Raw genomic sequence first — 20908 nt, forward strand, 5'->3', positions numbered from 1 at the left:
ATTCTGCGCTTATCACAGGTCCAAGGCGCCTCCATCACCACTCAAGGCGCCTTGAACACTGTTTCGCAGCCAGCTCTTCCTTTGTACCCGAGGCGCCTCCAAGCTCCATGGAGGCGCCTTGGACACTGTTCATCCGAGGCTTTAAGTTGCTCCTTTGCACCTGCAAGATACGTTAGTCCCAAACACTATCCTGCAGCACAAAGTTAGCACATAATACAATAGATATTATAAATGAAGTATTAACAGTCTCCGGACTGTCCGAGTCTGACTTCAGGTTTCCAACCGGAAACCCTAGGTCGACCCGACGCCTACTGTTCCCTCTACGGGGAACGCGTCCTCACCTACTTCACTCAGGAGATTTATTGCCCGGCTCCGACCCGCCGGACTTTCCGCCTAGGGTTACCACCCCTAGGACCTAGGGTTACCGCCCCCTAGGGTTTTTCTCCACCTAGGGTTACCACCCCCTAGGACCTAAGGTTGTCGCCCCTTAGGGTTTTCCTCCACCTAGGGTTACCGCCCCCTAGGACCTAAGGTTACCCCCCTTAGGATTTTCCTTCACCTAGGGTTACCACCCCCTAGGACCTAAGGTTACCGCCCCTTAGGTTTTTCCTTCACCTAGGGTTACCACCCCCTAGGACCTAAGGTTACCGCCCCTTAGGGTTTTTCTCCACCTAGGGTTACCACCCCCTAGGATTTTCCTTCACCTAGGGTTACCACCCCCTAGGACCTAAGGTTGCCGCCCCTTAGGGTTTTCCTCCACCTAGGGTTACCGCCCCCTAGGACCTAAGGTTACCCCCCCTTAGGATTTTCCTTCACCTAGGGTTACCACCCCCTAGGACCTAAGGTTACCCCCCCTTAGGATTTTCCCTTACCTAACCACAGTTAGGACTTTCCTGAAACCTTATTTAACCACGTTAGATAACAGAGAATCTTAACTTTGAATCCCTTTGCCATTATCAAAACTTAGGTTCAATCGTCGGATGCTTCCTGCACCAACAGCATATAATCTCTAGTCCTTCTCAGGTACTTCAATATATGCTTTACCGCAGTCCAATGTCCTTGTCCAGGGTTACTCTGATATCTGCTGACCATGCCCACGGCAAAACAGATATCAGGTCTCGTACATAGCATTGCATACATTAGGCTTCCTACAGCCGAAGCATAAGGAACTGCTTTCATGTCCTCTATCTCTTTTGATGTCTTTGGAGACATCTCTTTAGATAGAGCTACTCCATGTCTAAAAGGTAAGAAACCTTTCTTGGAATCCTGCATGCTAAAACGAGCAAGGATTGTATCTATATATGAAGCTTGGGATAGACACAACATTCTTTTCTTACGATCCCTTATAACTTTGATCCCAAGAATGTGTGCACATTCTCCTAAGTCCTTCATTGTTTGGACAACCATACCCTTACGTCTGATAATACCTTGACATTGTTGCCAATTAACAAAATATCATCTACGTATAGTACAAGAAATACCACCACGTTTCCGTTACACTTCTTATATACACAAGACTCATCCGGACTTTGAATAAATCCATATGACTGGATTACTTCATTAAACCGGATGTTCCAAGACCTTGAAGCTTGCTTCAGTCCATAAATGGACCGATTGAGCTTGCACACTAGATGCTCTTTGCCTTTTCCAATGAACCCTTCTGGTTGCTTCATATGGATGTTCTCTTCAAGACTTCCATTAAGGAAAGTCTTGACATCCATTTGCCAAATCTCATAATCCATATGAGCAAGAATGGATAAGAGTATCCGGATAGACTTAAGCATGGCTACCGGTGAAAAGGTCTCCTCATAATCGATTCCCTCTTTTGAGTGTACCCTTTGCAACAAGCCTAGCTTTGAAGGTTTCTACCTTCCCGTCCGTCCCTCTTTCCTTTGTAGATCCACTTGCATCCAACGGCTTTTACACCATCGTGGTTCTACAAGCTCCCAAACCTTATTAGAGTACATGGACTCTATTTGAATTCATTGCCTTTTGCCAAGATGTCGATCTATATCTTGGAGTGCTTCATTATATGACTGGGATCAGGTTCATGTTTACCCGGATCAAGTCCAAGACTCTCCCAAAACATGAATCTTTCAGTTGCCTCACAACCTCCCACTACGACGAGGCACCGCCTGTGGTTGTGTATCATGTGTGACACGTGTTGCGGTCTCTTGTGGTACTTCATCTTGTCCTGTTATTAAGTAGACATGTCCTCTCTAAGTTCTTCTAAAATAACTTTACTACTGGGCTTGTGATCCATTATATAGTCTTCTTCTAAAAATTGGGCATTGGTGCTAACAATGACCTTCTGGTCTTTAGGACTATAAAATAAACCACCTTTCGTTCCTTTGGGATATCCTACAAACACGCGAACTTCTGTACGAGATTCTAACTTATCAATATCTGGTTTCAGCACATGTGCAGGACTACCCCAAATCCGAATATGTTTTAGACTGGGTTTTCGCCCATTCCATAATTCTATGGGAGTAGAAGAAACTGATTTAGAAGGTACTAAGTTCAGAACGTATACTGCTGTTTCCAGAGCATATCCCCAAAACGAATTTGGTAATTCTGAATAACTCATCATCGATCTAACCATTTCCATAAGAGCCCTATTCCTTCGTTCTGCTACACCATTCTGTTGGGGTGTTCCAGGTGCAAAGGGATTGAATCCCGACCTCCGATAAGTAATTCCTAAACTCTCCTAAGAGGTATTCGCCACCACGATCGATCGTAGTGTCTTGATACTTTTACCTAATCGCTTCTCCACATCACCTTGTATTCTTTGAACTTGTCAAAGCACTCGGACTGCGCATTAGGTAAATGTATCCATATCTTGAATAATCGCCCATGAAAGAGACAAAATATTCAAAACCTCCTCTTGCCCGGACAGACATACAAATCGAGTGAACCAACTCTAACACTTCTTTGGCTCTATACCCTTGGCCTTGAACGGCCTCTTGGTCATTTTACCTTCTAAGCAAGATTCACAAGTTGGAAAATTTTCCAACTCTAATGAACTCAAAGTCCATCGGCTATAAGCCTCTGAATCCTACTTAAATTAATATGACCAAGTCTTAGATGCCAAAGATATGCTTGGTTCATTTCAAGGTTCTTTTCTCTTATTAGAATTAGAAGATGAGTTATAAATTTCCATGTTTTGCTTTGTGGAAGAAATTGATTTAAAGTATACAAATTGCCAACTAATGCACCGGAAGATAATCACTTTATTTCTTTTAATAACTACATCGTTACTAAAGGAACCTGAATATCCATCTAAAAGCAGTTTAGAAACCGAAATTAAATTCTTTCTAAAACGGGTACATAAAGACAATTTCTTAAAACCAAATTCCTATTTCTACTAAAAGATAAGTAGACGCCTCCCACTGCAACAATGCCACCTTAGTAGCATTGCCCATGTAGACTGTAATTTCTCCTTCAGATAGTCGGTTTCCTGGAACCCCCGCAAGGAATTGCAGACATGATCGGGGGCTCCCGTACACCAGGTGCTGGTAGATAACACCGCTAAACATGTTTCAACAACTAGAGTATGAGATATACCTTTGTTTTGGTTCCTACGAGGACATCCGCCTTCCAATGTCCTGCCTGCTTATAGATGAAGCACTTGCCCTTCGGCTTCTTTAAATCCCGTACTCTGAGATTTATTCACTTTCTTTGCTGAACCATTGTTTCTTCTTCTTCTTTCCTTTCGGTTTAGAAGTAGAACCATTTTCAAGATAGTGAATTTGAGCATTGTGACGAAATAATCCTTCAGCTGCTTGAAGTTAGTAGTTCCGCTAATGAATAAACCTCTTATTCATATTATAGTTCGGGCCGCTCAAAACTTCTAGGTAGCGCTTGGAGGATCATATCGATCCGGGTTTCCCATCAATTTCTCCTCCAAGGATCAGTATCTCGTTCAGATAAGCCATCATCTTTAGGATATGATCCCTTACAGAGTACCCTCTTGCATGGTGGTCGCCATTATCTTTCTCATGGCTTCTTGCCTAGAAGCCCTATCCCGATGACCAAAGAGTTCCTTGAGATTGTTCATAATATCATAAGTCGTTGGTAAATCTTGATGTTGATGTTGCAATACATTTGACATTGAAGCCAAAATGTAACACCGCGCCATCTCATCTCGCTTACCCATTTCCTATGATATTCAATCTCCTCTTGGGTAGATTCACCAAGAGGGTGCATCGGCACCGTCAAGACATATTTATAGCTTTCAGAAGAACAATGTCCGTGTTTCTTTTCCAATCTATGTAGTTTGGTCCAGGAAGTCTATTCTGATAATGATCAATGGGTTGAAAGACATCCTAAGAATCACAAATAACTTTTGGTCGAACTCTAAATTTAGAATAATATTGATTCCTCAAACAATACTATTTTAAATTAACCAACACCTCATAACACCGTGAATTTTGTATGCCACGTTAGTGTGGACGATACAAATTCAACATTTGTAAAAGGAGGGTTTTAACCCATTAATTTTATTATCTTGTCAACCTAACTTTTGACAAATAAAAATAATAGTTGGTATCATTTGGTCACACAAATAATAGCAGGTGACTCCGTTGGGAGGATACTATTAGATGTGTCTAAGTGTATACCATTACTTGACACTAAGTCCATTAATAAGATTATGCCCCTTCCGTTGGGGAAGATCACACGCCTTTTAACTTCAGTCATCCAAAAATAGAAGAGAGGGAGATGATGATGATGATGGAAGGCCACACCAAGAAGCAAAAGAGGGAGAGCAACTTATAAACCAGTAATGGAGACCATGGGATTTATTTAAAATCCTCTCCCACTTAGTTATTTATAAATGAGGAATTTTAACTATGCTAGCCTACTTAAACTTGTAAACTAACATGCACACACATACAGACAATATAAAAGCAATAAATAGAAAATTTAATTTTCAACTATTATGGCTTTTATCTCTAATTGTCCTCCGTGTGTTGTCATCCCAAGTTGCTGCCATATTTGGCCACCGCCATCGGGTCTGTCGCATCCATCTTGCTCCTAGTTCCACTGCGCCTCTGGTCCTTAGAAGGTTCCACGCTTGCAAGATTCGATCCATGACATAAATAGAATTTTACATTTTGATCCTATATTCCATAAAAGGAATGTACATGTATCTAGATCAAAAATAAAATCCTAATAAAAACTAAATACAGCTCCTGCTGTATTTTAATACAATCATGCACACACATTAAATGCCCTTGACATGTCCAAGGGTCCAATCACACACATAATAACTAAAAGCCATAATAGTTGGATCCTGCATCCACAAAGTTAGCACATCCTACTATTATCCTGCCTAAATTATGTATGACATGTGCATAATTAAACTAAATACCAAATACACAGAGGCAAAACCCTAGCTCTGATACCAATTGTTGGTTGCTACTCGGAAAACCTATAGGTTCCACTGTACAAAAATTTTGTACAAAGGTCTGAACCTTTTCCTAGCTACCATGTGTTCTTTTAAATTAAATTTTGGATCGCCTGCGGAACTTAACACGTTTGATCCAAAACTTAATCTATTTGTTCTTTTAGGTTTTGACTTGGATCTCCTGCGGAACTTAACACGTTCGACCCAAGTCTCCTTAAGTTATTAATTTCATTAAATATTAATTTCCATAAAAGGTTCCAAGGATCGACGTGGCGAGGCACATGGCCTTCTTGGATATGGGAGCAACCACCACCGACTAGACAAAACCTTTAATAGAAAGCTAATATTTAATTTCCTAAAATAACTTTAGGTTAACCAAAGAGAACAATCAAATCACAAGGAAAAGAAAAAAAATAAAAAAACACAACTTCGAAAAAACATATTCGAAATTCTAGAACGTAAGCCTCTTGTATTTGGTATTATTTCCATAAATAACTAGCATGATGCGGAAATAGAAATTACTAGTTATACCTTGTAGAAAAACCTCTTGATCTTCTACCGTATTCCTCTTCTAACCTCGGACGTTGTGTGGGCAACGATCTACCGAGATGAGAAACCACCAACCACCTTCTTCTCCTCCAAGCAAGGTTCGGCCACAAAGGAAGAACTTCACCAAAGAAGAAAATCAAAATACTAACCAAGCTCCAAGAGATGCTAGCTTTCTCTCCTTCTTCTTCTTCTTCTCCAAGTAGTATCCGGCCACCACAAGAACTCCAAGAGAGATGGAGTATTCGGCCACCACAAGAGGAAGAGAGGGAGAGGGTAATGGCCGGCCACAACACCAAGGAAAAAGGGAGAGAAAACAATAGAGGTTGTGTCTCATGAAGGCACCCCTACCCCTTCTTTTATATTCCTTGGCCTAGGCAAATTAGGAAATTTAATTACAATAAAATTTCCTTAATTTTTCTTGACATGAATTAATTGAGAAAAATAAAACAAAATTTCCCAATTAACTTGAGATGGCCGGCCACATCATTGGAAACAAAAGAGGACAAGTTTTAATCAACAATTAAAACTTCCTAATTTGTTTCCGGAAATTTTAAAAAATAAAATTTCTCTTTAAAATCTCTTCATGGTTGATAAAAGGAAATTTCTATAATTTTAATTTTATCAACATGTGAATAATTTTTAAAGAAAAATAAAACATCTCTCCAATCTATAAATAAGGAAAGAGATCTAATCTCTTTCTTTAATCTTTGTAGATCTTTTACAAGAGAGATATTTTAATTTTAATTCTCTTTAAAATATATCTTCCACATAATAATAAAAATTAAAATTAAATTTCTTTTAATTTTATTTGGCCGGCCCTACTAGCTTGGGTTCAAGCTAGGGCCGACCATATACCTAGGCCGGACCTAGCTTGGTTCACAAGCTAGCTTGGCCGACCCCTTAATGGAGGGTATAGAAGGTGGGTGTAGGTGGGTATAGAACTCTATAAATAAGAGGCTACGATAGGGACCGAGAGGAGGAATTGGTTTTGGTCTCCGATAAAATTAAGCATCCCGTGTTCGCCAACACACAACTTAATTTTATCAATGATAATTCATTCCACTAGAGAACTATCATTGAACTACCGCACCAATCCCAAATTACATTTTGGGCTCCTTCTTATTATGAGTGTGTTAGTCTCCCTGTTTAAGATATCGAATGTCCACTAATTAAGTGAGTTACCGACAACTCATTTAATTAATATCTAAGTCCAAGAGTAGTACCACTCAACCTTATTGTCATGCCGGACTAAGTCCACCTGCAGGGTTTAACATGACAATCTTTATGAGCTCCTCTTGAGGACATTATCAACCTAGTATCTCTAGGACACGCTTCCTTCTATAATCAACAACACACACTATAAGTAATACCATTTCCCAACTTATCGGGTTTATTGATTCAACGAACTAAATCTCACCCATTGATAAATTAAAGAAATAAATATCAAATATATGTGCTTGTTATTATATTAGGATTAAGAGCACACACTTCCATAATAACTGAGGTCTTTGTTCCTTTATAAAGTCAGTATAAAAGAAACGACCTCAAATGGTCCTACTCAATACACTCTGAGTGTACTAGTGTAATTATATAGTCAAGATAAACTAATATCTAATTACACTACGACCTTCTAATGGTTTGTTCCTTTTCCATTTTTGTCGTGAGCTACTGTTTATAATTTATAAGGTACTGATAACATCATCTTCTGTATGTGACACCACATACTATGTTATCTACAATATAAATTAAATGAACAACTACAAACAAATGTAGACAATTAGACCAAATGTGATTCTTTATTCATAATAAATGTTTACAAAGCTTAGGCTTTCAGTATACATTCCAACAGGATGGGCCGACCTCCCGACCGGCCGACCGATGAATAACCGAGGGCGAAAGGCGCCCTGACAGGAGTCAGAGTTCCGGCGCTCGACTGAACAGTAACGATGGGTCGAGCGGAAGTCTTGGCTGAAGACATAAGGTAACATACTGCTAGCAGTCCCTACATGACACCTTACCGAAGATCTCCCCAGCATACCGATGCAAACGGAAGGCCGGACGGGATGTGAGTGCCGTCCGGCCGGGCGTAAAATGAGGGCCGGCCAGACGGGACGCCCCGTCCAGCTGACCGGACGGACGCCCCGGCATGGGGTAGAGAGAGAAGGACGAGGAACATCTTATGACAGCCGTCTAGTCCTATGACTAGGCCATACTCTTAGTCTGGTGATGAGGTGTCCTGCTGTCCCATCGAAGACGTGCCGAGACTGTAGCAGTATGGTGTCAGGTAAGCTTTCTGGCAAACACATACCGAGGTATGGGCTAAGGGCACGTGTTTGCCTCGGTAGGTGTGCGTAAGATCTTTCACCGCTCTATATAAGGAGCCTTATACTTTGCCGGAGGTACGCGTTCTTTGATATTCGGAGCAACCTTTTGCTGTCCGCTTACCTGACTTGAGCGTCGGAGGGTTGTCGCCGGGAACCCCTTCCCGGCCCGACTTCTGTGCAGGTTCGCTGGAGTTTCGTACGATCAGTCGTCGATCCACGTCAGCTACCCGGAGAGCGCCACGTGCCCAGCGTCCGTTGATTCAGCTTTCGGACTAGATCAATACACATGTGTCAACTTGATATCTCTATATCCATGACTTGTGAGATCAAGTCATCGAGTTGACCTACATGCTAGTCTTATTGCATTAACATTGTCCCTGAATGTTAATACTCGACTAGGAATGATTAAGAGTAGTGTTCCCTATATCATCTCACTATCGATTCAACCAATCGATTGATATAGGTAAGAACCTTCTACTCAAGGACGTTATTATACTTAGTTTATTTGGCACAAATACAAGTACGTATAATAACCAAACAAATGCCTTTATTAATATAAAAATATGATACAATAAGTCCATAATACAATCATCAAATGATTGGCTCTAGGGCTCTAGCTAACAATCTCCCACTAGCACTAGTGTCAATCAGTGTAGGCTCTAAGCCCAAATGACCTAGTGTGACCATCATGCTTCCTCTGTGTCAAAGCCTTGGTCAAGGGATCTGTGATGCTAGCCTCTGTAGGTACTCTGCAAATCTTCACATCTCCTCTCTCGATGATCTCTCGAATGAGATGGAAGCGCCGTAATATGTGTTTGGTCCGCTGGTGTGAGCAAGGTTCCTTAGCCTGTGCAATTGCTCCATTGTTGTCACAATAGAGCTCTATAGGATCAGCTATGCTAGGAACCACCCTAAGCTCAGTAATGAACTTGTGGATCTAAACTGCCTCCTTTGCTGCTTCTGATGCAGCAATATACTCGACTTCTGTTGTAGAATCAACAATTGTGTTCTGCTTCGAACTCTTCCAGCTCACAGTACCACCATTCGAACAAAACACGAACCCAGACTGCGATATATAGTCATCCTGGTCAGTTTGGAAGCTGGCATCACTGTAACCCTTTACAGCTAGCTCATCATCACCTCCATATATCAAGAAATATTCTTTAGTCAATCTCAAGTACTTAAGAATATTCTTGAAGGCTATCCAGTGACTTTCACCTGGATCTGACTGGTATCTGCTCGTCATGCTCAAAGCATACGAGACATCAGGTCGAGTACATAGCATGACGTACATGATCGATCCTATGGCTGAGGCATAAGGGATCTGATCCATGCGGTCTCTCTCCTTTCTAGAAGAGGGACTTTGAGTCTTCGAAAGACTCACGGCATGTGACATCGGCAGAAATCCCTTCTTGGAGTTTTGCATGGCAAACCGAAGGAGTACCTTGTCAATGTATGTAATCTGACTTAGGCCAAGCAATCTCTTAGATCTATCTCTATAGATCTGTATCCCTAGAATGCGGGATGCCTCACCTAAGTCCTTCATTGAGAAGCAACTCCCTAGCCAAGTCTTGACAGACTGAAGCATAGGGATGTCCTTTCCAATGAGTAGTATGTCATCCACATACAATATGAGGAAGACAACTATGTCCCCTACAACCTTCTTGTAGACACAAGGCTCATCTTCGTTCTTGATGAAACCAAACTGTTTGATTGCATCATCGAATCGAAGATTCCAGCTCCGAGAAGCTTGCTTTAGTCCATAAATGGACCTATGCAGATTGCTAGTATGTCGTGGATCTACAAAACCCTCGGTTGTGTCATGTACACATCCTCGAGCAGGTTTCCATTCGAAACGCGGTTTTGACATCCATCCGCCATATCTCATAGTCATGGTAGGTCGCAATAGCAAGCATGATCCGAATGGACTTAAACATCGAATCGGAGAAAAGGTTTCATCATAGTCAATACCATGAATCTGCTTGAAACCTTTAGCTACCAAGCGACCCTTATAGATAAGTCCATCCATGTCAGTCTTTCTCTTAAAGACCCACTTACACCCAATGGGTTTTACCCCTTCAGGTGGATCAACCAAAGTCCATACTTGGTTGGTGTACATGGATTCCATCTCGGATCTCTTGGCTTCTAGCCATTTCTCGGAATCTGGTCTCATCACAGCTTCCTGATAGGTGGTAGGCTCATCCTCTATGAGCATAACGTCATCATGGTTAAACAAGAGAAATGAGTATCTCTCAGGCTGATGACGTACCCTATCAGACCTGCGAAGAGGTATGTCTACTTGAATTGGTTGTTGTTCCTCAACTCCTTGTGGAACAACATCATCCACAACACTTTGTGGTTCCAGTTCAATTTCCATTGAGGCATCAGTGCTATTGTTCGTATCTTGAACTTCTTCAAGATCGAACGCGCTCCCACTAGTCTTTCTAGAAACAAAGTCACTTTCTAGAAAGACCCCAGTCTTTGCCACAACTACCTTGTGCTGACTGGAAATGTAGAAGTAATATCCCTTAGTTTCCTTGGATATCCAATGAAAAAGCACTTGTCGGATTTGGGTCATAATTTGTCTGAGACTTGACGTCGAACGTAAGCCTCACAACCCCAAATCCTCATGAAAAACACCTGGGCATCTCTCCCAGTCCATATCCTATATGGTGTCTTTATCACGGTCTTGGATGGAACTCGGTTGAGTATAAAAGCTGCCGTGTCTAGAGCATAGCCCCAAAGGTATGTCGGAAGATCTGTGTGACTCATCATCGATCGTACCATATCTAATAGGGTACGATTCCTCCTTTCGGATACACCATTCCACTGTGGTGTTCCAGGAGGAGTGAGTTGGGATAGAATCTCATACTCAGCTAGGTAGTCACGAAACTCATGGCTAAGGTATTCTCCACCTCGATCGGATCGAAGTATCTTAATACTCTTGCCAAGCTGGTTCTATACTTCATTCTTGAATTTTTTAAACTTTTCAAAGGATTCAGACTTATGTGTCATCAAGTACACATAATCATATCTACTGAAGTCATCAGTAAATGTGATGAAGTATCTATAACCACCTCTAGCAACAACATTGAAAGGGTCACATACATCACTATGTATGAGTCCTAACAAATCAATTGCTCTCTCACTATGCCCACTAAAGGGAGTCTTGGTCATCTTGCCTCGTAGGCATGACTCGCATATCTCATATGATTCAAAATCAAATGAGTCCAGCAAACCATCCTTATGGAGCTGGTATAAGCGCTTGTCATTTATATGACCTAAGCGACAGTGCCAGAGATAGGTTTGGTTCAGGTCATTTGACTTGAACCTCTTGGTATTTATGTTATAGATAGGGCTCTCAAGGTCTAGAATATAGAGTCCGTTTATCAAAGGTGCACTACAATAGAACATTTCGTTTAAATAGACGGAACAACATTTGTTCTTTATTATAAACGAAAAACCTTTCTTGTCCAAACAAGAAACAAATATAATGTTCTTAGTTAAAGCAGACACATAACAACAATCATCTAATTCTAGTACAAGCCCAGAGGGCAGAGATAGATGGTAGGTTCCTACAGCAATAGCAGCAACCCGTGCTCCATTGCCTACTCGTAGGTCTATCTCAGCCTTCGTCAATGCCCTGCTATTTCTCAGCGCTTGTACATTAGTACAAATGTGCGAAGCACATCCGGTATCTAATACCCACGATGAAGAAATAGAGAGGTTGACTTTCTATAACATGTATACATGAAGTAGAAATCTTATTTCTCTTCTTCGTAAGATCTTCCAGGTATTCTTTGGAGTTCCTCTTCCAGTGCCTTGCTTGTCCTTGATATAGGTGACAAAGATGCTCAACCATATCGTAAGCGCCCATCAACTCATGTTGCTTCTGAAGCTCAGAGTTCATGGTTGCGAGCATAAGACAGGACACATCTAATGCGTCATCTTGATGCTTCTTGTAAGCATCTCGGTCTGCTCGCGTGGCACTGGCAGGAGGAGCCTCCAGAATGGCCTGCTCCAGAACGTACAGTTTACGTTCTTGGATGAGAACTATTCTCAGGTTCCTGTACCAGTCCAGGAAATTTGCTCCGTTGAGCTTGCCCTTCTCGAGGACAAATCGCAGGGAGAAGGTGTTCGTGTTCGACGTCATGGCAATTCTACAACAGAAATAAATGCAGAAATAAGTATCATATTCTTAATCATTTAATTAGGCCTTTAACTAAATGATGCTCCCACTGAATTTTATAATTCATGTGGGACAAGATCCACATCATACTAACCCTTGAGTTAGCTTTGGCTAATACGCCCAAGACTTAGTATGATCGGTAGGTAACGATTAACAATTACATCTCTATGTAACTCTTGTTTATAGGATAAAATCCTCATTTATATTAAAACTCGAGTTAGCTTTGGCTAATACGCTCGAGAATTAATATATATGTGATTTTGACCTAACTTTTCAACCGTTGGAAGAATGCCTATAGTTATACTCGATCTAACCGAGTTAACTAGGAATACTCAATCTAATTCAGTTGTACTCATCTATGCATTGATAGGCGGGACCAAGATTGTCCCTCCGTACCCTACCACGATAGTATGTGTTGCTCTGCTTTGGTAGATTCAACAACTACATGCGATCGAGGTAGTAGTAGGTATCACGGCACGGTAGGCATTAGAGTTGACGTGATTTAGATCTAATCTAAATGATGATGCGTATCAAATACTTGATTTAGATCTAATCTAATCGTGGGGTGCATCATGTGCACGATTTAGATCTTATCTAACCGCTAGGCACTAATTAACTACTTAATTAAACATGCATCACATACATATAAGCAATTAATTAAATTATTTTGTGATTGTGTCATGGCCCTACTACGATCTTCTCAAGCCAATGATAAGATCAGATGGTCAACCTAAGGTCAACAACTTCTCAAGCTTCTTCCTTTGACCACCTTGTGTTGCTCGCGCCCTCCTCGTAACTCCGTCTCGTGTGGACCTTCCACCGCTTCAAAATTACATTACAATTTTGAAACTCGAGTTACATTCGAGTCTAAATCTAATTTACAACCAGAATATAAGAGAAAGGCACGACGCGCAGGTCGCGAAAATAAAATAAAAAAAAATAAAATACAAGCACGCACATCACATAACGGCACGCAGGCCGTATTATGAATTGCAACACAATTGTCCAATCGAATTGAGTCTTTGGGCCATGACTATCACAAAAATAATATATAATTCAAAATTATATATTTTTCATAATTTTTCTGTAATTTTTCATAATTTTATAGATTTTATGAGTAAATTTTCCCGGCGGTCCCGATTAGCGATTTCGGGTGCAATCGCGGAGCAAATCCCCTTGCGGGGTTAGGGGCAGTACCCCTACCCGCGATCTAACTATCGCGAGTTGCTCCTAAGCGATCCAAGAGCGCCTTAGCCCGCTGTCCCAAAAAATTTTGGGGCGAAACTTTGCCGTTTTGAAAATTCTTCTCGGTAGTCGAAGCCTACAAGTGCCGAAACACTTGTGCTTCGCTTCTACAAGAAAAATACTCATTAAAACTATAAAAAACATGAATTTACAGAAAGTTTACAGATTTATATTTTTCATAAAAATACGAATCTAAACTCGTACTCGCTTCGCACGTGGCTCTGATACCACTGTAGGATTTTTCGGGCCGCGAAAATCGCTTTTTCGCGTCGCGGAAACCCCGAATCACCCTAGCCAACGGAGTTGGATCTCGTGCAAAGAAAAGATTTCAAAAACAAAATTACGAGTACGAGTTCCTACTTAGATCTACTCCTAGATCTACATGCAACGAGTTATACCTTTGAAGCGAAGCCCTTCGCGTTCCCGCTCGTCCAAACGGTGCCGGATCTCAAGAGTATCAAGATAGATACTCCTCTAGAAGTATCCACACGGACTCGTAGGTGGGGAAAAACACACAAAGAGGTGTGCTAGCACCTATGTGTGGTTCGGCCAAGTTGAGGAGGAGAGGGAGAGGAAGAGAGCTCCAAGAGGAAGAAGAAGGAATAATGTACTTGAATGAGGAAAATCAATTTGATTCCCATTCAAAAGTGGCCGGCCACTTTCAAGTTGTGTAACTCTCAAAAATTGCATTAAGTGCAATTAATGTGAAATTATTAAAGAAAATGGCTTTGTAACTTCCATGAGGTGGCACCCATGATGATGTGGAGTAACATCATTGGTCCACATCAATGCCAACTCACCAATGAGATGACATAAAGTCAAGTCAAACTTGACTTTTATCTTCCTCTCAAGTCAAGTCAAACTTGACCAAATATCTTCCATGGTTGATCGAATCCAACCATTTGATTCAAGCCAACTTAATATAATGAATCTAATTCATTTAATTAAATTGATTCAATGAGTCATAATCTAAATTAGACTCATTGAACAAATGAATCAACTTGAGTCGAACTCAAGTTAGCCCAATTAGGATTACTCTTAATCCAATTTGATTCATCAAATGAATCTAATCCTCTTGGTTCATCATATGAACCTAATCTCCATCTAATTGTCCTTAGTGTGTGACCCTATAGGTTCTTGTAATGTTGGCAATGCCTTAAACCCATTTAGGAGCATAAGTAATGAGCGGTATCTAGCAACACATCATTACTACCCAAGTTACAAGAATGTTAAGATTCAACATCACCTTGTGACTACTAATTGTGACTCCTCACAATATATGACAAGTGTCCTTCTATCCTAGACATCTAGATTGGTCAATGTGAGGCATAGACCGTGTCATCCTCTGACCAATCTAAATCTTGAACTCCAAGTAGACTCACTAAATCAAATGAGCTCAATATCCTATATTGACTCATTTGGGCATGATCATGCTCTTCGTGGTCTCACTCTATCAAAAATACCGATGTCTCTCCCGTCATATAGGATGAATAGATCCCATCTACATCACTCACATTCCTCTGCATAATTTGTTATATACCCAGTAATCGCCTTTATAGTCCACCCAGTTACGTGTGACGTTTGACGAAACCAAAGTACATAACTCCTTATGTAGGGATCTATGGTGACTTCAGGTCTAAGGACTAGTAATCATACTAATAGCCACATGAGAAAGTATATGACACTCATATAACGATCCATGATACTTTCTCATGGCGGGTCATTCAGTATACATTCTCTAATGTATACCCATGTGTCAACTTGATATCTCTATATCCGTGACTTGTGAGATCAAGTCATCGAGTTGACCTACGTGCTAGTCTTATTGCATTAACATTGTCCCTGAATGTTAATACTCGACTAGGAATGATTAAGAGTAGTGTTCCCTATATCATCTCACTATCGATTCAACCAATCGATTGATATAGGTAAGAACCTTCTATTCAAGGACGTTATTATACTTAGTTTATTTAGCACCAATACAAGTAAGTATAATAACCAAACAAATGCATTTATTAATATAAAAATATGATACAATAAGTCCATAATACAATCATCAAATGATTGACTCTAGGGCTCTAGCTAACATGTTCAACAATTGTGAACAAAGTTTCTTGTATATTTCTTAGAGGGGGGAGAGTGGAAGGGGGAGGGAAAGCTTAGGATTGTTTACATGGGATGACAGAGGAAGCACTATGTTGCTGAGAAAGAATCTTGACCTATTTCAACTTCCATAGTGTGCTCGTTTCAAAATATATAATCAAAAGGGTTGGTTAGCCTGCATATGCACTTACCTAGCACGCCTAGGGATTTGAACAGCCTTGAGGTGCATTATATTACACAATACACATGCAATGTGATGGCTTATCTAAAAAGCCCCCAAGCAACTACATATTCTACATATGTGGTCGCCCTGACCGCTTGCTATTAGAACCATACTGTTCAGAATTTGTATGTGTGATCTAAAAATGGATCCAACCCATTAAAATTACTCAGCATATCACTAAACCTAAACCCTCAAATTAAACACAACCCATTATCAAAATAAAGGCAATCTCTTTATACGAGTGGAGAGACTGGAAAGAGTGCAAGACGATGAAAAAAAAGATATCATCCCCTCTTGGAGACTTGAAAATGACACGAAGAGTGGAGCAGAGAGTGACTAATAAAAAATATTGCCAAGTGGAAGTCATTGCCCTCTATCCATTACTAAACTTTTGTGCTCCTCTCTTCATCATGTTGGTCTGACAACAAAATATTCATTTCAAAATTTTTAATGTTGTAACAAATAAAATAGGTAATATTCAAATTCTTTGATCAAGTCAAAATGCCAAAACTATATTTTACATATTTAAGTGTTCGTGGTGAGCATATTATTAGTGTGAACTCAAAAAACATAATTGACTAGGATTGGGTTACATTTGTTCAGATGTGGAGAATCGCAGAAGAACTTGTTTCAAAACAGCTCTATTTACCACTTCCGTCAACTGAGAAATATAAATCAAGAGTAATAGATTTCAAAAATGATATAGAAAATCAAATAATAACTATAATAGGTTATACGGATACAGTAAAGTCAACAAGTTAGATATAAATGAAGAATCTCATAAATCATAAAATGCTAAAGAACATATAGCTAATTATACACAGTGTTTTTCCATGCAAAATCTCATCAATAATGAATTTATAACCTAAAAATTCTCCAAATATATATTCCATGCAAAATGTAAGCTTCTTCTGATAACTATAGGGATCTAAGTGAGGAATGCTTACCGTGATAAAGTTTCCACAGTTCTGCCCATCAGCTCGCTGGTAGTTGTTTGCTAGATTCCCTTGGATACCAGCAAGGATCTGCTTGTTATCAACTTGTGTTGCAGGAGTTGGTTTCTGAAGAGGTTCAGCAGGCTCTCCAGTAGATTTAAAAGCTGGCTTCTGAACAGGTTCAGCAGACTCTCCAACAGATTTAGGAGCCTCACCACTACCAAATAGGTAGCCAAGAGAACTTGACCCCCTCAGCAGCTAACTCCACGACCCATTTTCACTTTTCGATCTGCAGATGTACATTTTGTAATGGTAAAAGTTAATTTCACAAATCCTAATCCAACACTCAGAAACACACAAATCTGAGAAGCACAATAAGAATTAAGGCAATGCCAGTTATACTGTAACTTTATGAGATCTATTTTATTTCACAATTTCTATCAAGATGAAGACTTACTACTTGTATTTTATTTCCAAAATGATACAATTTCTGATACTTTTCTTGGAAGATATGACCTTGCCATTAGTGCAGCTTCTGGAATGCGATATTGCGATTATCGTAAAAGTTTCACTATGAGGAATCCACCAAACTTGTAGCTTTGTGATCAACAAAAATATATTAAAATTCACATTATATCCCAAAAGTATATTAGAATTCACATCATATCCCAAAAAAATATAATTCAACAAAAACATATTAAGTATCTATATGTTACTCCTGATTTAATCATATTTAAACATTATTCAAAAAGCAAAATAGATCAGTTTCAACTTTGAATTAATCATAACTTTCTTTATCACTTGATATTGTAGTACCATGTAAAAATATAAAATAATAAAAAACATAAATAATTGACCCAATAGTATTAAATTTATTGAACTTAAGTTATATTAAAAACTTACCCCATCAACATCAATAGTATCCTCATAATATTCGACTGAAGAGTAATATGCTTTTGTTTCTTGTGAACTTGTAGCTACAAAATTTAATGAAAAAGATAAATCATTATCAGGGATTATAAAAGAAGAATATTTTCATACAAAAAATAATGAAAACTAATTTGCAATTTATATTACCTTGTTTCTCATTTGATAACCAACTTTGAACACAAATCAATGTTTCTATGGTTTTCAGATGAAGCCTGCTTCGATGATTACTCACCAATCTACCACTTGTGTTAAATGCAGATTCTGAAGCCACAGTCGATATTGGAATGGCAAGTATATCTCGTGCTAGCCTCATCAAAGTGGGATATTTGGTTCCATTAGTCTTCCACCACTCCAATATGTCAAAATCCACATTTCTCGACAACACTTTATCTTCTAAATAATGATCTAGCTCGGTCTTCAGATCAGTATTAATGTCACACTCAAGTGCTACTTCTTTATCAAAACTATCCAAAAAATCATCTGTACTTGTATGCAATCTAGTCTCCATTGACCTTTTTTCAACACTAGCATGACCATTATTATCTGTGTATTCCTCAAGCAAATCATAACACATTTTTTGAATCCTTCTAAGAGGTTCTTTAAAGCCAATCTCTCCCTGTATTCTTTTGAAATAATACTCCACCAACTTTGACTTATATCTTGGATCTAAAATACTAGCTATTCCCATACTTCCATGAATATTAGACCAATATTTCTCAAATTTGGAAAGCATTCGATCAACCATAGAAGAAATAACCTTATTAGGAGATGTGACACACTTTAACAATGAAGCTTTAATTTCACAAACCTTAGGAAAAAAATATTTGTTGTGGGATACTTTCTTTCAGAAAATATTTCAGTCACAGAATTAAAAACTTTCAATATTTGAGATACTTCTTCTGCTAACAACCACTCCTCCTCTGTTGGAAAACATTTATAAGATGAATCACGAAATCTCAGACGAGCAAACACATCTTTAAAAGATATAGCAGTTATGAGCATCAAATATGTTGAGTTCCAACGGGTTTTACAATCAAGCACCAATTTTTTAACATTCATATTGTGTACTACTATCCGTGCCACATCATCAAACTTTTGCTCTCTTTTAAGTGATGCTCTCCAATATGCAACACTTTCACGAATTTTCTCAACACTAGGTGCAATGACATCCAAATCGTCTTGGACAACTAAATTCAAAATATGAGCAGCACAACGCATATGAAATAAAGTCCCTCCTAGCATAAGTGTAGAATGATCAAGTTTATGCAACACATTGTTTATAAGAGAATCATTAGTAGAGCAATTATCAACAGTAATGGTGGATATATTCCTATCAATATTCCAATCCATCATAGACTTAACTATCACATTAGCAAGGACTTCTGAAGTATGTGGAGAGCGAACATAAGCAAACCTATATAATGCAAAAAAATAGTGTAGATATTTAAGTATTTGTTCAATTAAAAACATAAAAAATATGAAAAATAGTGCATATTTGAGTGACAAAAAGAAAGTATACCTCAAAATACGACTTTGCAAAGTCCAATTATCATCTATGAAATGAGCTATCAAAGCCAAAAATCCCTTCCTCTGATTAGATGCAGTCCACATGTCGGTGGTTAAAGCAATCCTACCTTTATTACATTCCAACAAGCTCAATACTTTTGTCTTTTCATAATCATACAATTTCAATATATCACTCTTAATGGTATTGCGACATGGAACCTTGAACAAAGGTTGAAGACTTGCTAAAAGCTTATGAAATCCATGATGCTCCACTATTGTTAATGGATACTCATGTAAAATTATCATTTTAGCAAGCATGCACCTTGAGGTTTCTTGGTCAAATTGAAAGCTTTTAATAACAAAATCTCCCTTGTTTTTCTCTTTAATTAGTATTTTCTGCCTTATATCACTAACAGTTCGTCTTGGACAAATTTTGAAATGCTCACGTAAATGTGTTGTCCCATGTTTACGATTGCCAGAAAGAGGTTTCTCACAATAATTGCAAATTGCCTTATCCATTCCATTAACTTTCTTTCTTCGAAAATGATTCCAAACATTAGATGTTAACTTTCTCGTTCCTATTGCACTAGGAGAAGCATCAGTACTAAGAGAAGCATCAACAGCAACAGATGTCATATTTGGTTGATCTTGTGGAACCTCATTATTTACTTCAGAAATTTGTGGAACTTCATGATTTACGTTAGATAGTGGCACTTCATTTTCTACTGTAGGATCTACTGGATTCATTTTATAGACCTAAATATGATGTTGTAATGTATGTTAAAAATGAAAAGAAAAGATAACATAAAGAAAACAATAATACTTTCTCATTCAAACTACATATAAATGGAATAATCATTAACCTTTCTCATCTTTGGCCTTTTATTTTCAAATAAAATAAAAAAGTCAAAATCATTAAAAAAAAAACCTTGACGGCCATAAACCCTAAATAGTATTCGATGAACTAAGAGTATGAGATGACTGCTCCTTTTCATCCAAAATAGAGGTGGAGTTGGAAGCAAGGACAAACCTTTTGAGTCTCCACAGCGTCTTCCTTGTCTTGCTTATTCGCTCTCACCCCATCGAGGCGTCGACCGACTTCGAGAGAAACTCAGAAAAGAAAATCTCCTCTTCGACTTCGAAATTTACCCTGGTAGGGTTTATAACTTTATATGTAATATAATATACATTAAGTATCAACTGCAGTACTGCACATTTCGAAATTTTAATAGAGATTACAATATAATATAATATTATATATATATATATATAATATACATAGATAAAAGTGTCAACTGCATGTTTCTAAATTTTAACAGATTATAATATATAATATATATATATATATATATATATATATATATATCGGGTATCGGGTAGGGTATGGGTAGGATCTTATAACATCCGCCTCCATACCCATACCCGAAAATACCCATACTCGAATACCCAATTATTTAATCGGGTATAAAAATTACCTCCATATCCTCCTCCATTTGG

General features: G+C 38.9%; 1 protein-coding gene and 1 pseudogene across 1 annotated transcript; both read right to left on the minus strand.

Annotated features, from left to right (window-relative positions):
- LOC121980059 overlaps positions 1–17256 on the minus strand; it is a 57543-nt pseudogene extending 40287 nt beyond the window's left edge.
- A 1605-nt stretch (positions 17257–18861) lies between these two features.
- LOC121980060 (zinc finger BED domain-containing protein RICESLEEPER 2-like) lies at positions 18862–20158 on the minus strand. The gene is made up of 3 exons (XM_042532028.1): positions 19425–20158; positions 18977–19319; positions 18862–18879 (listed from the first exon to the last, which is right to left on the minus strand). Exons 1-3 carry the CDS (start codon positions 20156–20158, stop codon positions 18862–18864), a joined length of 1095 nt encoding a protein of 364 aa, XP_042387962.1.
- Between the last annotated feature and the right edge of the window lie 750 nt (positions 20159–20908).

The sequence above is a fragment of the Zingiber officinale genome, chromosome 5A (assembly GCF_018446385.1).
Source record: "Zingiber officinale cultivar Zhangliang chromosome 5A, Zo_v1.1, whole genome shotgun sequence".
Lineage (NCBI taxonomy): Eukaryota > Viridiplantae > Streptophyta > Magnoliopsida > Zingiberales > Zingiberaceae > Zingiber > Zingiber officinale.

What these genes read in the sequence shown, in the direction of transcription:
- LOC121980060 (XM_042532028.1), bottom strand. Translation starts at nt 20,158, where the DNA reads ATGAATCCAGTAGATCCTACAGTAGAAAATGAAGTGCCACTATCTAAC. An exon ending in TTGCAAAGTCGTATTTTGAG is followed by an intron (nt 19,320 to 19,424) that starts GTATACTTTCTT and finishes TGCATTATATAG; the next exon opens with GTTTGCTTATGTTCGCTCTC.